Below are 15,016 nucleotides of genomic sequence, written 5' to 3'. Positions count from 1 at the left end.
TTCAAATTATTGAAAAACATAACCCTACAAAACTGCACACCTCCATACACAAGATGACGGATTGTAACTATTACACGGAGCGCACGTTCCGTTTAGTTATGAAACTACTTGTGTGCAGATTATTATAAAATCACGATAGTTTGATACCTTGAATTCATACTTTATTTTAAAGGACTGTATTACCAGAAAAGTTCTATGGTGGTTGATACGATGGATTTCCCCCGTTTTTTGATAAGGGCAGACAACTCTTTCATAGATTGATGTACACCATGATTCGTATAACTCAGCAACATATACATAAGAACTTCATTAAGTACTATCATACAGTGGATATCTTAATCACTTATCTTGGGTCAAGATGAGATGGTTTATATAATATAATAATTTGTTACTTGTTTTGCTGTTCACGTGCACCCTTTTCACATTTCTGAATAGCCAGCACCACGATTTGCACATTTTCATTTCTCTGTAACTTGAAATTCTATGTTAACATCAAATTTTCTATTTATAATCTTGCTATCTAGATTCCGTGTTGGAAGAACGAAATCAGTGTCAAAGAATTTCAATGATTAAAATCTATAACAGGGACTATTTCATGAGATTGATGTATGTAAAGAAAATATTAACTTCATTTTTGCGAATAATGACTACTTTAGACCACAAGCCGATTAAAGCATGCGTACTTTGACAATGAAAAGAGCAATCTTATTATACATGACAATACTGGTACTTTTCTCTAACACTATAATACTACTACTCTGTACAATATGTATATAAATTAGATTTTCCAATTTACATGTACTCTAATAATAATAGTTGGTAAATGGCGACCCTGTCTCCGCTCAGGATCTCTAGCTAGAGTGGTTGTTTGATCAGTATCTCTGTCTTTTCCATTCTTTTCACTTTTTCTTCTACTTGTTTTTCCACTGTTAGGTACGTTGAAACTCTCATAATTCAACCGCTTGAGTTAACGAAGGACGGTCTGGGAAATTTAGCTGCACTACGGACATTTCGAGTGCTCAGAGCACTTAAAACTGTAGCTGTTATTCCAGGTAATTTATGTCAAATATTGTCTTATCTATATGTCATGTAAACCATGTTACCTTTTCATCACTAGGTATGTAACCGAGGTGGTAGATCTAGGAAATTTATCAGCTCTCAGGACCTTCAGGGTATTGCGTGCCCTAAAAACAGTCGCTGTTATACCAGGTGAAAATTGCACGTTAGACGTGACTTTGGTTTTTTACTCACGACAGAAAGCACACACTAAAGTAAATCGTTTTAAACCACTAACATCACGAAAGATATGTGTTTTTATGTGTTTTTTTTTCTCGAAATCAGCACTAATTATTTTGAGTTTTCAGTAAAGTGATCCTAACTCGCAGCTATACATGTTTCTTGAATAGTATATTTCATTTGATACTGGAATTCGGGTATTTTATGAATTACTAGTTAGAGAAAAATATGTTGTGATTTTTCACAATTGGTGCAGATTTGGTTCAATCTAATGATAGATGTTAAATTAAAATAGTATTTGGAAGAGGTTAATTTCAAACAAAAAAACCCTTTGATATGAATGCTTTTTTTGCTATATATAGTTGTGACACACTGAAAACCTAAACTAGTCAGTTTGACAAAGTAACATGGTCATTTTGACTGTCCTCTAGATGACAATGTCTTTCATCATTTTGACTATGTATATGGTCGTTTTGACTAATAAATTAGTCATATAATGAACATGTTGACTATACTTTTTAATCAAAATGACTATCATGAATTAGTCAAATTGATTGAATAAAAAGTCATAATGACTAATGAAACTAGTCAATCTTGACTATATCGATTTGTCAATATGATTATATTTAACAGTCATCACGACTAGTCCTGAATTGTCAAATTGACAATTAAAGGTTGGTCAATTTGACCAATATCTGTAGTCAATATGACCAAGCAAAAGGTCACTTTGACTATTTATGTAGTCAATGACACCTTCACAGCCAATTACACCCTTGTTGAAGACCTTGTGGAGACCTCTTTTTTGAATACCCTCTAATTTTGTTGTGGATGGAGTGCAGTCTCTGGCATTTACCCTGTGTTTTTTCACTTTCGTAATTAATCCATTGATTATATGTCAGTATCTCTAAGGAATGACCATGCTACTGTTTCCTTGTGTCTTTTTCATTCAGATTCCAATCAATTTATTTGAATTTACAGATTAATTCCTGTTGTCCAAGATTTAGCTTAAAGTATTGTTTTCCTGTAAACAATTTTTTGCTTGTTTTGTCATGTTTGGTTTGGAATTGCCATCCTTTAGAAATGGTGACTTTTACTGCATTAAAGTTTTACAACTGGGACTGCTTAACTCATAGTTAAACTACATTCAGCTCACAGAGTTTGAGAACAATACATATGATATTCTTTCATTCAAACCAAAAGGAACCAGGGTTATTAACTTATCTGTGAAGTTAATCCAGATAGTACCTTTAACACTATAAATTATATGATGAACAAAAACCTGACAAAAGAAAGGCGCAAATGAAACAGATGACTTCATCTCTGCTTTTCATGGAAGAAAATAAGAAAACATTATATGTTTTTTTTCTATAGATAAGGTTGATTTTTGCCTTTTCTGAATAATTTCACATCTTTTATTCAGGGCCTTTTATAGCTTGCTTTATGGTATGTGTTTTTGCCTATCATTGAAGACTTTGTTGTGACCTATAGAAGTTATATTGTTTGTTGCTTGGCATTTGATGGAAGGCTGTCTCATTGGCAATCATACCATATCTCCAATTGTTATATCTGTTGGCTGTCAAAATCGTACACAAAAATAAGAGCTAATTTATTTTTATTCATAAATTTTCTCTTCTCCACTTTTATTCTTTTAAAGTCAGTTTAGCTCTTGGTTCAGCATGGCAGTAACATTTAGGATCTTTCGATCCAGAGGAGCTTCATCATCCAAGTTGATGAAAACTCTTTGACAGAAGAGCAAAGTCTTTTCCAATTTCTTAGGATAAGCCAAGTTGAAGGCATAAATTGCCATCAACAGTCCAACTAAAGCAGTCGGGAAATCTGCTGATCTGCAGACTATAACGTTTTCCACTGTCACTTTGAAGGAATCATGTTCACGGGATAATGTATCCCCCTCTTTACAAATGACAATCCTTTGAGGCTGAAAAAGAACAAAAGGTTTAAAACATTTTCATTCAACAAAACTTTGTTACAACCAACACAAATGATTCAAGTATGACGTTTTGCAAATACCATACTGTCCCTCATTCCTGTGTTAAAATAATAGTCTGAAGAATTTTAACAATATACCAGTTAACTTTAAGCTATAAACTGACACAATATGAAAAAGAAAAGATATGGGGTAAGCGTCAGGGAGACCACACTCTATCCACGAGAAAAAACAGAACAAAACGACTTCTCCCTATCGTCTGCTTATGTCTACATGTCGTATTAAAGATCCAGTGACCCGAAACATCCTCGATACCTGTCCCTACTTATCGAAAGCAACGGAAGTTTGCATCGAGTGACACGACGCCTACCGGAGCTCTCCATATAATCACTGGGGTGTTCCGAATGCATACGATAAATCTAGAGAAGTCTAAGTTGAAATAAGCACTAAATTTAAATTGAATTTAGAAAACGAATGTCGTTGGATCTTTTTCCAACATAGATCTCGCCAGAAACCGGTAGGCAGAGAGTAGAAATTGTTAAAAACAAGCCGTGAATCGAGGGCCCCCTAGAAATCCAAGATGGCGAGTGTCGTCCCTTTACTTTTTTTAATGTACACATGATACACCTTTTTTAAAAACCTCTAAAAAAGCGGATTTTGGTGGTGGATTTTATTTATATAATTTAATATTCGGACACAAATCATGCAAAACTTCAATTTATTATTCGGGAACAAATAATACAAAACTTCAATATCTGACAACCGAGCCCCTGTGAGGTAAACTATCAAACAACGCATGTGAAACAAGGTTTCAGGAGAACATCAAAATAAGTAAAAAAGCACTTCAAACAAAAAATACTCACCAAAATGATAATATAGAGAATTCTTCTATTGTTTTTAAATCTTCACTTGACCCACTTGCTTCGAGTATGACTTCTATGTCTGATTTCTTTGTCTAACTGCAACCACGCCCAAAATACCGCCAAAAGCCGCACACGCATTTGATCATTTGATTGGCTAACTGCTGACTATCAGCATGGTCAATTTGACAAGACAAATTAATCACGGATTATCCTTACTAACCGCTTGGTCAAAATGACTAACTGGTTGGTCATATCCTTATCTGACTACCCAGCAGCGAGAATTTGATCATGCAGATTGTCATTTTGACAACTTTAGGTTTTCAGTGCATGAATGAAGCGCATTTTGACACATTTTTGTATTTTCTTGTTTTGCCAACATTATTTTGAATGTCTTTGTAATACATGATTATATTTCACTAATATCACCAGGGTAATATTGTTTAACATGTTTTACAAATGATCAAGCTCAATCCATATATCATTACTATTGAAAATAGTCTTATATGTGAATTTCTCAAGCTTTTCTAAAATATCTGCATGCAATATACTAACACCATTCATTAGTCATAAAAATACATGTAACGATAGTTCTATAATTCTAGATTTATAAATTCATTTCAAGAATATGCATACAGACTAACATATGGTTATGGATTTTGAGTTTTAATACCCCCAGCTTGCATTTATAAATCAAAGTGGAGGCTGAATGTTATACTGAAGTGACTCTATTTTCTCATTTTTGTAAAGATGTCTTGTATATTTTTACAAAGTGGATTTCTAGGGACATAATACAATTTTTTCAATTCCAAAATAAAATGATACTTTACTTCGACATTAAGCTCATTAAGAGGGTGGATTATGAGGATACACAAGTTCATCCGTATCAGTCAATATGACAATACATATCAATCGGATCACGCGCTCGTCCTTTTCCGTAACCATTTACGGAAATAGCCGAGTAGTTACGATTGAATACATATGCATATTCTGTTCTAATACTCTGAAAGGAAAATGAAAGTAACACTAACAGTGATAAACGTTGTCATCTTTACATTGACATTACATCGTCAAGCAAGCAATTTTCTGTTCGTACATCACTTATTTATGTGGCATGACCATGGCTTGCACGCTTTTTGATTCAACTTTAAGGCCCTCGATGATTGGGCAGCAAGTAACAGTGGCGTAGCTTCCATTGAGGCAACCGAGGCAGCTGCCTCGGTTTAAAAAAAACACCTTTTACGTTGTTAAAATGTCGATAGCTTCTGGGGGGCACAACCCCCCCCCCCCCCCGACCCCCTGCCTGGGTAATATTCGAACCCAAGCTACGCCTATGAGTAACACCGTTCCAATATAATGTCTGACATCCTTTCATATGATATTTACATATATATTATCATTTCTTCAAAAATATTTTACTTTATTTAAATGAAAACACTTTCTTTGAAAGTAATGTCTTTCCTACGGAAGCCTGTTGAGACCAATATACATGTAAAGAAAGTTTTTTTTTTATTACGTTAAACGCTATAACCGAGGGGCAATCGTTTTGACTGTTTCCCTAGTAGGCATGAAATATTTGTTTTATTACCTAATCTGCTAATGGGCAACAGTTTCTCACGTGACCGGGCAACAGTTCGTCACGTGATCGTGAAACAGTTCGTTATGTGACCGGGAAGCAGATCGTCACGTGATCGGGTAATAGTAGATCACGTGATGAACTCTTTCACCCCTTCTCATTTTGTGTACCATTCTCTGCTAATTAAAGTTGGAAAACAGAAAAAAAATGTAATATCAATTTTTATTATATAGCGTCGTCATTCGTGCTTCGGCGTTCTAATAGTTTGCGCTTAATCGTAATCTTTTAAATGCAATAAAGATTTTTCGTTTAAACGCAATAATGTTTTTACGTTTAAACGCAATGATTATAATAATAATTTTTTATGTATTGATGATTAGGTAATAAAATTTTGGTACGTAGCGTGGTCATTCGCGCTACGATTTGCAACAATTGTTACATACCTTGCTGCAGATGGCAACGGTATAGTATATAAATATTGCATGTAGTTGAGGGTAACATTGAAAATTTTCACCCCGAGAAAACCATTGTCAACCGAGGCGTCATGGTCTTGTAGATCAAGGTCTTTAAAGGTAATTTTGAAAAGGTTATGGTCACTCAACACATATAAATGTTCCTTATTTCAACAGTTTTTAATATAAAAGTTCCCATCTCATAGACTAGTCATTGATGATCAAAAAAATTCCTTGGCACATGGTGCTTTTGGACAAAGGCCATTGCGAGGGTAACTGGGGCATAGTATTAACCGAGAGAAAATGCCAACAATTGTTTTATAATATGATTGAATAATTTAAAACATCGAAACTGGCTATTAAAGCTTACAAAAAGATACCTGATCGGCTACCAGTAGTTGAAAATGAATAGAGACGCGAATTAATGTTTATCATATGACTAGATAATTTAAAACATCAGATCCGGCTACTAAAACATATAGACCAAGCAATACCTGTAGGGTCATCTTTAGATCGTAGTTGATGTTACTACATGATTCAACAATTTTTACTCGAGTTTGCGATACAAACCACCCTTTTTATTTTGTAATTCTAGTCAAGATAGTCAAAAGTGAGAAGAGGCGCGTGTTTCAATTGAGTGACCAAAATGTTTCAACTTCGAAATTCCTAATTTATTTTTGGCCCGATATTGGAGAAATCAAATGTGATTGTTCACTTCGAAGGCACGTAAAGGTGAACATAGCATTCTATTTTATCCAAGGTACTTAGATTTCAGCCACACACACACACACACACACACACACATTATATATATATATATATATATATATATATATATATATATATATATATATATATATATAAAGCCATATTTACGATTTACTTTAGCATTGTTTATTTGATTAACTTTTAAGGACCGATTGGCGTGGTTTTTTTTAATTATAAATTATATGTATCTTATCGTCAAAGACAAGTACTAGAAGTTGGTCAATAATAAAACAAATTCATTTCTGACGAATAACTTTCAAATAGGTCTAATTCAACTATAAACAGTAGTAGAAAATAACATAAATACCCTTTATTGATGAAAATTGAGTGTTTATATGCAATCTTTAAAAAGTCGATGGTAAGTAAAACATTTCCCCCCTAAACGGACACTACTATATATAGTATTCATGAGTATCTCCGATGAAAATGCAATTTACCAATTCTTGTAATATTTCATTTAAAATTTTGCCCTGATTTTTCTCCAGGCTTGAAGACCATCGTTGGTGCCTTACTGGAGGCGGTGCGGCGACTGCGGGACGTCATGATTTTAACTGTTTTTATGCTCTCAATTTTTGCCTTAGTCGGTATGCAATTATATAAGGGTACTCTCAGACAGAAATGTGTCACTTTTGCCAACTTCACGTACGACAATACAACCGAAGGCAATGAGACTTTCAAGACTTTTGACGAGGCGTGGTTAGAATATGCCATGGACACAGGTTAGAGATTATGTTCATGTACATGTAGCTAGTAGGGTTTCATCTCTGTTCATTTACCTTATCCATTCTGTAAACTGAAACAAGAGGACCATGGGCCTTAACCGTCACCCGAGTATGCACATTTTTGGTCTTTAAAAATCACCCGTGTTACCTTTGTGCTATTTATACTTCTCCATTTTCATACTTTTTACTAGATGATAGATATATTGGTATCACTATCATACACAAATAAGAGAGCACGTTTCATCACATCACAGCAAAATGCAATTTTCTATTTGAGTACGAAAAGATCATTTGTTTAATGCATCTCGCCAATGAATTTAAAATTTTTTTGTTGTTGTTTCATATACTGTTATAATTTCCTTTATCAAATGTTGAAAACTTTTTGACAATAGTGCTCAGTATGTCCTAGAGTAAATATGTTTTGAAACGTTTTGCATTTTTATACCCCCCCCCCCCCAACGAAGTTCTGTGAATCACTCTGTCTGTCTGTCTTTCTGTCTGTCTGTCCGTCCGTCCGTCTGTCTGTCTGTGCAGATTCGTGTCCGGGCCATAACTTCTTTGTTCTTTGACTTAGGCATACCATATTTGGCACACAGGTAGATCACAATGAGAAAATGTGTCGAGTACTTTCATGACCTCTATATGACCTTGACCTTTGACCTCAAGGTCAAAATTAAAGGTTTTTACAATGGATTCGTGTCCGGTCCATAACTTCTTTGTTCTTTGACATAGGCATACCATATTTGACACATGAGTGTATCACAATGAGACGATGTGTCATGTACCTTCATGACCTCCATATGACCTTGACCTCAAGGTCAAAATTAAAGGTTTTTACAATGGATTCGTGTCCGGGCCATGACTTCTTTGGTCTTTGACATGGGCATATCATATTTGACACATGAGTGTATCACCATGAGACGATGTGTGGAGTACCTTCATGACCTCTATATGACCTTGAACTTTGACCTCAATGGCAAAATTGTTTATCGGGTTTTGACATAGTCATACCGTAAGACATGGGTGTATCACCATGAGACTATTCATCATGTACATTCATGACCTCTTTATGACCTTGAACTTTGATCTCAAGGTCAAAATTATAGGTTTATGCCATGGATTTGTGTTCTGACTATATCTTCCATTTTCTTCTACAAAGGCATACCATATTTTTACACTCAGAAAAGAGGTAATTTATACCTATTAACAACACCCTTTGGGAGATTGGGGTAAGTGCGGGGGGGGTGTGTGTATTCTTAGTGAGCATTGCTCACAGTACATCTTGTTAACATTTGACTAAGACCTATACTGGTTAATAAAGGTATAAGATATTCAAGGATATGATAGGCCAATGCATCTAGAGGTGCAGAAATGTTTTTGTTTTTAGGGTTAGGGTACATTTGGGGGGGGGGGGTTCAAAGAGGGGTGGGGTTTAACATAGAATTCTGTGGGAAAACATTAATTCCAAAATCCGACAGATATAACTTGGCAAATATGGCAGAGTCCTGGGGTCTTCGGAAATGAAAAGAGAATGACAGGGCCTACAAATTAGTATCAATGTCAAGTGACCCCAGTAAACTTGACCTCTGACCATGAACATAAAAACTGGTATAACTTTAAACCGGGACTAATAGCAACATGGGATCTTCAGAAATGACAAGAGGATGACAGAAACTACAAACTAGTATCAAGGTCAAGTGAATCCAGCGATCTTGACCCCTGACCATAGAGCATAAAATTTGTATTACTAAAGAACTAGATCTGTTAGAGACATGGGATCTTCAGAAAATATGAAAGGATGATGGGATCTACAAGTTAGTGTCCCGTGGGAATCCGGGTTAGACTAGATCCTCAGTACCCCTTGCTTATAGTAAGAGGCGACTAAATGGGGCGGTCTTTTGGATGACACCGTAAAAACCGAGGCCTCGTGTGACAGCAGGTGTGGTACGATGAAGAACCCTCCCTGCTCAATGGCCGTAAACACCAAGCATAGACCTAAATTTTGCAGCCCTTCACTGGCATTGGTGACGTCTCTATATGAGTGAAAAATTCTCGAGAGGGACGTTAAACAATATACAATCAATCATACAAATTAGTAACAAGGTCATGTAACACCAGTGACCTTGACCTCTGACTTTGAACATACAAACTGATATTAACTTTAGAACTGGAATTGATATACATTGAATCTTCAGAAATGATAGGAGGATAAGATCGACAAACTAGAATCAAGATTAAGTGACCTTGACCTTAGATCATAAAGTTGGCATTACTTAAGAACTAGGTCTGATAAAGAGATGGGATCTTCAGGAATAATAAAAGGATGATGGGATATACAAATTGGTATCAAGGTCAAGTGACTCCAGTAACCTTGAACATTAATCTTGTATAACTTTAAGACTGGGACTGAAAGAGTAAATGATGAGAGGATGTTGGGACCAACAAACTAAGATCAAGTTCAAGTGAAAAGTGGAGATTTTTTGAAAAATTTCAAAATCAAAGTCTTCGTTATCTAGATTTGTCAAATGAAGTTAAAATTGGCTTGGATTTTCTCAAGGGAGGAAAATAGCAGTACTCAGCCACTTTTATACAGCTAGTACTTTGTTTGGGAGACTTCATGATCGGCATATTATAATCATATCTTGTTTTTAATAGAGGGCTCATTTCTCATTATAATAATGCTAAACGTTTGACTTCTTGATGCCCAGAAGTAAAGGTTTACTAAGATAAAGAACAGTGATCAATATCATAATTCCTTTTACGAATACAATATTAATTAAAGAGTTGGACAAACACGGACCCCTGGACATACCAGAGGTGGGATAGGTGACCTAAGTCGTTAAAACAGGTAGTGAGAGTTCCATCGCCAAACGTTCGGCATCATGTGTGAATGTCACAGGTCCTCTGAGATGACCTTAAAAATGGATGTCCCGTGTCACAGTAGGTGTGGCACGCTAAAGAACACTCAATTCTTCAATGGCCGTAAGCGCCGAGCAAAGGCCAAAATCTAAATTTGAAGCATTTCACCAGTCTTGGTGATGTCTCCATATGAGTGGAAAATTCTCGAGAGGGACGTTAAATAAGATACAATCAATCGATCAATCGGGTGGTACGTACTTTTGAGTTGTGTCTTGTCTGATACGTGATACTTCTCTTATACTTTTTATCCATTCTGACAAAGAGTCAAGCTCCTCTTCTTGATACTTAACCTCATCGTCTGGCATATTCATACTATAATAGAGATTAAGTTCTGTCGCCAATTGAAAAACCGGGGTTCTTTGAAGTTAGGACCTTTGAAAATAAGTTATTTCAGGTACTCATTTTCAACTATATCGACCTCACCAGTAAAGTCCAGCTGGACTATAGTTGAAAGAACACGAAGGTGGATTACGTAAAAGATGGACTATATCTACGCACTGTAAAAAAAAAATTGTATGAAATTAAAAAAGGTTGATTGCAGTGGTAGAAGTATATTTGTAGGAAATACGGAGTGAAGACTTGAACTTTGCTGGAATACAAGACTGAACATTTTTAACGAAGAATGTTCCTTATGGTGTATCTATTCCTGTGTTAGTAAATTTAAGTTTAATGAACTGAAGACATGATTCAGAGGGAGTATCATCCATAACCCGCCGTGGTGTAAAGAGACCCTGAAGAGCAACATCCACAATCATAGAATATAGTCATAAAACATAGTCTTTATTCTGGTGTTGCAAAATCAAAGTATGGACTACCTTATTATATTCGTGTCAATAGTGAAACTGCTTGTTGTTCAGGAGTAAAGATACATGTATTTAAAGATTACATTAATTTTGATGGTTTTGGCACACCCCTCAGGTTCCAGGGAGGCAGACACCATGAAATTCAATTTTTTTGTTCCCATTGATTCATAGATGTTATATACCGAAAATACGTTCAAATCAGTTCAGTCTTTCCAGAGAAAAAGTTGAAAATGTTCAAAACTTTACGACCAACGCACGACGACGAACGAAAACAGATTGCAACAGGTCATCTGAGTGACTCAGGTGACCTAACAAATGAAATTAATATTTGCAGTATTTACATTACAGTTCGTATAAAAATTGTATCTATATATATATTTATAGAAAATTGGAAAAAGGTGGATGGGTCTGATGATTTTCTTGTTTGTGGCAATGCATCAGGAGCAGGGTAAATATTAAAATCTATCATAATTACTGCATATTATTTAAGCTAAGAAATTAAACATCGACCACATTTAAATTGATGATGCTTATTCAATATTTTAGACAGTGTCCACCTTCGTATGTTTGTATTAACGATACCCACTCGAACCCAAACTCTAACTTTACTCACTTTGACAACTTTGGGACTGCCCTTCTATGTACATTCCGTTTGATGACACAGGACTATTGGGAAAACCTTTATCAAATTGTAAGTATATTTTTTGAATTATTTAATTTGATGATTAATTTTTCGATCAAAATATATATCGCAGGACGTTGTTGGTCGTGTTCAATAATTCTCGGGCTGTATGATTTTAATGGGAAAATTAAATCGATCCATGGAATTTCGGCCAGTTTCTGCAAGAAACTAGATCCTTCTCTCAAATTAAAGGTTTTCTTTAAATCTAGTGTAAACAGTCGTGTTACTTACTCTGAAGTCACTGTGTGAATTTCTAAACTGGACATACTGTTGGAAACAGATGATTTCATAGATTGTAGACACTTTGAAAAAGAGCCTTTGGGTGATTCTCCAACTTTTTCAAATGCTAATTACATTATGTACAATTTGTAGTAAATTGAATTTCTTCTAGGGGAGAGGATATACAGTATAAGCCAGCAGCACAACTTACTCGATGCTTTAAATATTGTTTTACATATTGTTTACAGACATTGAGAGCCGAGGGCCCCTACCATTCCGCCTATTTTATAATTGTGATACTGCTGGGGTCGTTCTACCTAGTGAATCTTATATTAGCTATTGTCGCCATGTCTTATGACGAAACCCAGAAACAGGACCAGGCCGATGCTGATGAAGAGGAGGAGGAACGAAAAGTAAGGGAATCAGCCTCACAAAAAAGCACTTAAGTAGCAGTCTGTTTAAGAATCATGCAAAAGAAGTTTTACTGATGAAAAGAATTGATATTTTGTTCAATAGTTGGCCCTGGGAAGTTTTGAAATAGCAATGAACTTATATATATATATATACATGTATATATATGTATGTATATATATATATATATATATATATATATATATATATATATAATTTGTTTGAACAGGAAATTAACAGGAACATTTTAAGTAGACCTTTATCTGGTTTGTGGTATGGCGGCATTCGAATAAAATATATTGAATCTTTTCTGTCAAATATAATGCATTATCACAATATCCACGATATACAACCATATTACTTAGAAATTAACTTTTTTGTGTCGGCTCATTTAGGATAAATCATACTATTTTGCATGATTCTTAGCTGGATTGCTAGTTAAATTTTAAAATGATTTTCAACCGTCATCTAAAACCTGGATTTTTATGACCGATATCAACATCAACAAACTATCATTATCAGGTAGTTTACTTATCACTGTGTTGATATCACTGTAGGTAATAACAGATATACAGGTAACAATTGCCTTGTACTTTGGAGAGAAAAAAAGGAACATCGCAAAAAATATTGGTTTGAAATTATTTGACTCGGTGGGCATAGTAGTATTTTGATAAATTGTGAAAACGAGAAGCAATAGTTGTGTTTCAATATGGAGTGCCACATTGTTTCTGCCTCAAGATGGCGTGTTTAGTTAGTTTGTGTAGCATGTAATGGGGATATAGTTACCTCTTAATTACAAGCAAAACTACTAGACACCGTACACACACACAACCATATGTTTACTGAAAGGAACTCCCGGTATGAGTTCATTTAGAAAGGTTTTGTTACAGACTATATTTAGTGGCAGATGGATTTCTAAAAGAATGCTAAAACTCAATTTTGGATTTGACAGTGAAGTTTTCAATTTTGAAACTGATTATGAGTGTTTTGATTGTCTTTATGTGGGTGTTATATGATTCCATTAATGTCGTGAAAGAATTTCTGATGAACGTAATTACGTATATGCGTCAATAAGAAACAAATGCTAACTTTCGTTATGTCTAAAATGCCATTGGTTTTTGTGATAAGCTCTAGTAATATTTCATGAAACTGTAAAACGAGAAGACAATGTTCATTATAAATTTATATTTAGTTTTCGCATGCTGAATTCCTTAAATAAACATATATAATGATGCTGTAATATGTCCCAGTTCTTCCTTCATTAAAACATTGTTTTGGAATACGTTACATTGAATTTCACTAGTATTCTATATTTGGGTAAATGTTTAAGTCTCGTTCTAGATACCCCTTTCAAGACTGACATGATTACATATCGTTTCACAGATTAAGTTCCCTTGCTCAGTCATACATGTAGGTATCCCACGTTTTCTCTGACTGAGATAAGGGTATTTTCCCATTGTTTGTGGAAGAAATACTAAATTTTTGTAATATTTACACTTGGCAATCGTTTTCAATAATTTTTTTTTTTTTAAAAATTGCCACTCAGCTTGACATGATAACAATAGTAATTTATTAAACAACTAAGAAAGGTCTATGCTGTTTGCATAAGTGGGTATATAGAAGGATGAGGTACGTTCTGAATAATGGCTTCGGTGATTATACAAATTATCGAATGTGTCCATTGTTTATGTACCCCTAGAATACAAATAAATGAGACATTTATTCCTGAAGTAAATTCAATTCGATGTAGCCTAGATCTTCTTATAGTGAAATAACACTACCATCATCTTTCTATTCCTCACCTTGTTTCTTCTTTGAATTATATTTATTCAATATAATAGGCTGCTCACGTGACTATCTTTGTAGTTTTTGTGGGATATTATGACACGCGCCAACAACCAAAGGCTTCAAAATCAGGGTTCATGTTCACATCAATATTCTAGAAAATGAAAAAAATAAAATAATATACATGTATATCAATTATGACAAATATCAGTGTCATATTAATTTTGAAACGGAGTTACCGTGGTATATCAGGAAAAGTTATGATTGGTTTAAAGCTTGTTTGATTATGTAAAGCTGCCATTTTTCCGTTTAGACAGTCTGCTATTTGATCAAGAGATCCCCCTTTTATAAATGTATATAGCAATTATGCAAACATTATCAGATTGCTTTAAAAGGTATCTCCTATTCAGTAATATTTTGTATTTATTTTAAGTGCAGACAGGTTCATTTCGATAGGTTCTAACCCGCAAAATCCCACTTGGATTTCAATTTTATTTTCAAAGATCAAATATTGGCTTCATTTTAATTTCAGTAATATAATTTTCACTGCTTCATACTTTGTAAATTCTGTTGTTGTTTGTTTATTTTTAGTTCATTCAGCTCATTTCATGTATTATTTTTAGTTCATTCAGCTCATT

At 34.6% G+C, this 15,016-nt stretch overlaps 1 protein-coding gene and 1 long non-coding RNA gene across 2 annotated transcripts in view; one reads left to right on the top strand and one right to left on the bottom strand.

Annotated features, from left to right (window-relative positions):
• The window catches only part of LOC125650872 (sodium channel protein type 4 subunit alpha B-like), an 81,989-nt gene that overhangs the window by 30,749 nt on the left and 36,224 nt on the right, over nt 1-15,016 (top strand). The window contains exons 7-11 of the mRNA XM_048879427.2: nt 934-1,052; nt 7,323-7,556; nt 11,666-11,729; nt 11,828-11,972; nt 12,431-12,595. Coding sequence (XP_048735384.2) covers nt 934-1,052; nt 7,323-7,556; nt 11,666-11,729; nt 11,828-11,972; nt 12,431-12,595 — 727 coding nt within the window. The remainder of the gene's footprint in view (nt 1-933; nt 1,053-7,322; nt 7,557-11,665; nt 11,730-11,827; nt 11,973-12,430; nt 12,596-15,016) is intronic.
• LOC130054609 (uncharacterized) lies at nt 2,832-4,142 on the bottom strand. Its single transcript, XR_008802933.1, has 2 exons — nt 4,045-4,142; nt 2,832-3,172 (listed from the first exon to the last, which is right to left on the bottom strand). It is a non-coding gene; the product is annotated as an uncharacterized LOC130054609 (long non-coding RNA).

The sequence above is a fragment of the Ostrea edulis genome, chromosome 5 (assembly GCF_947568905.1).
Source record: "Ostrea edulis chromosome 5, xbOstEdul1.1, whole genome shotgun sequence".
Classification (NCBI taxonomy): domain Eukaryota; kingdom Metazoa; phylum Mollusca; class Bivalvia; order Ostreida; family Ostreidae; genus Ostrea; species Ostrea edulis.
This window is presented reverse-complemented; position numbering and strand designations above follow the sequence as displayed.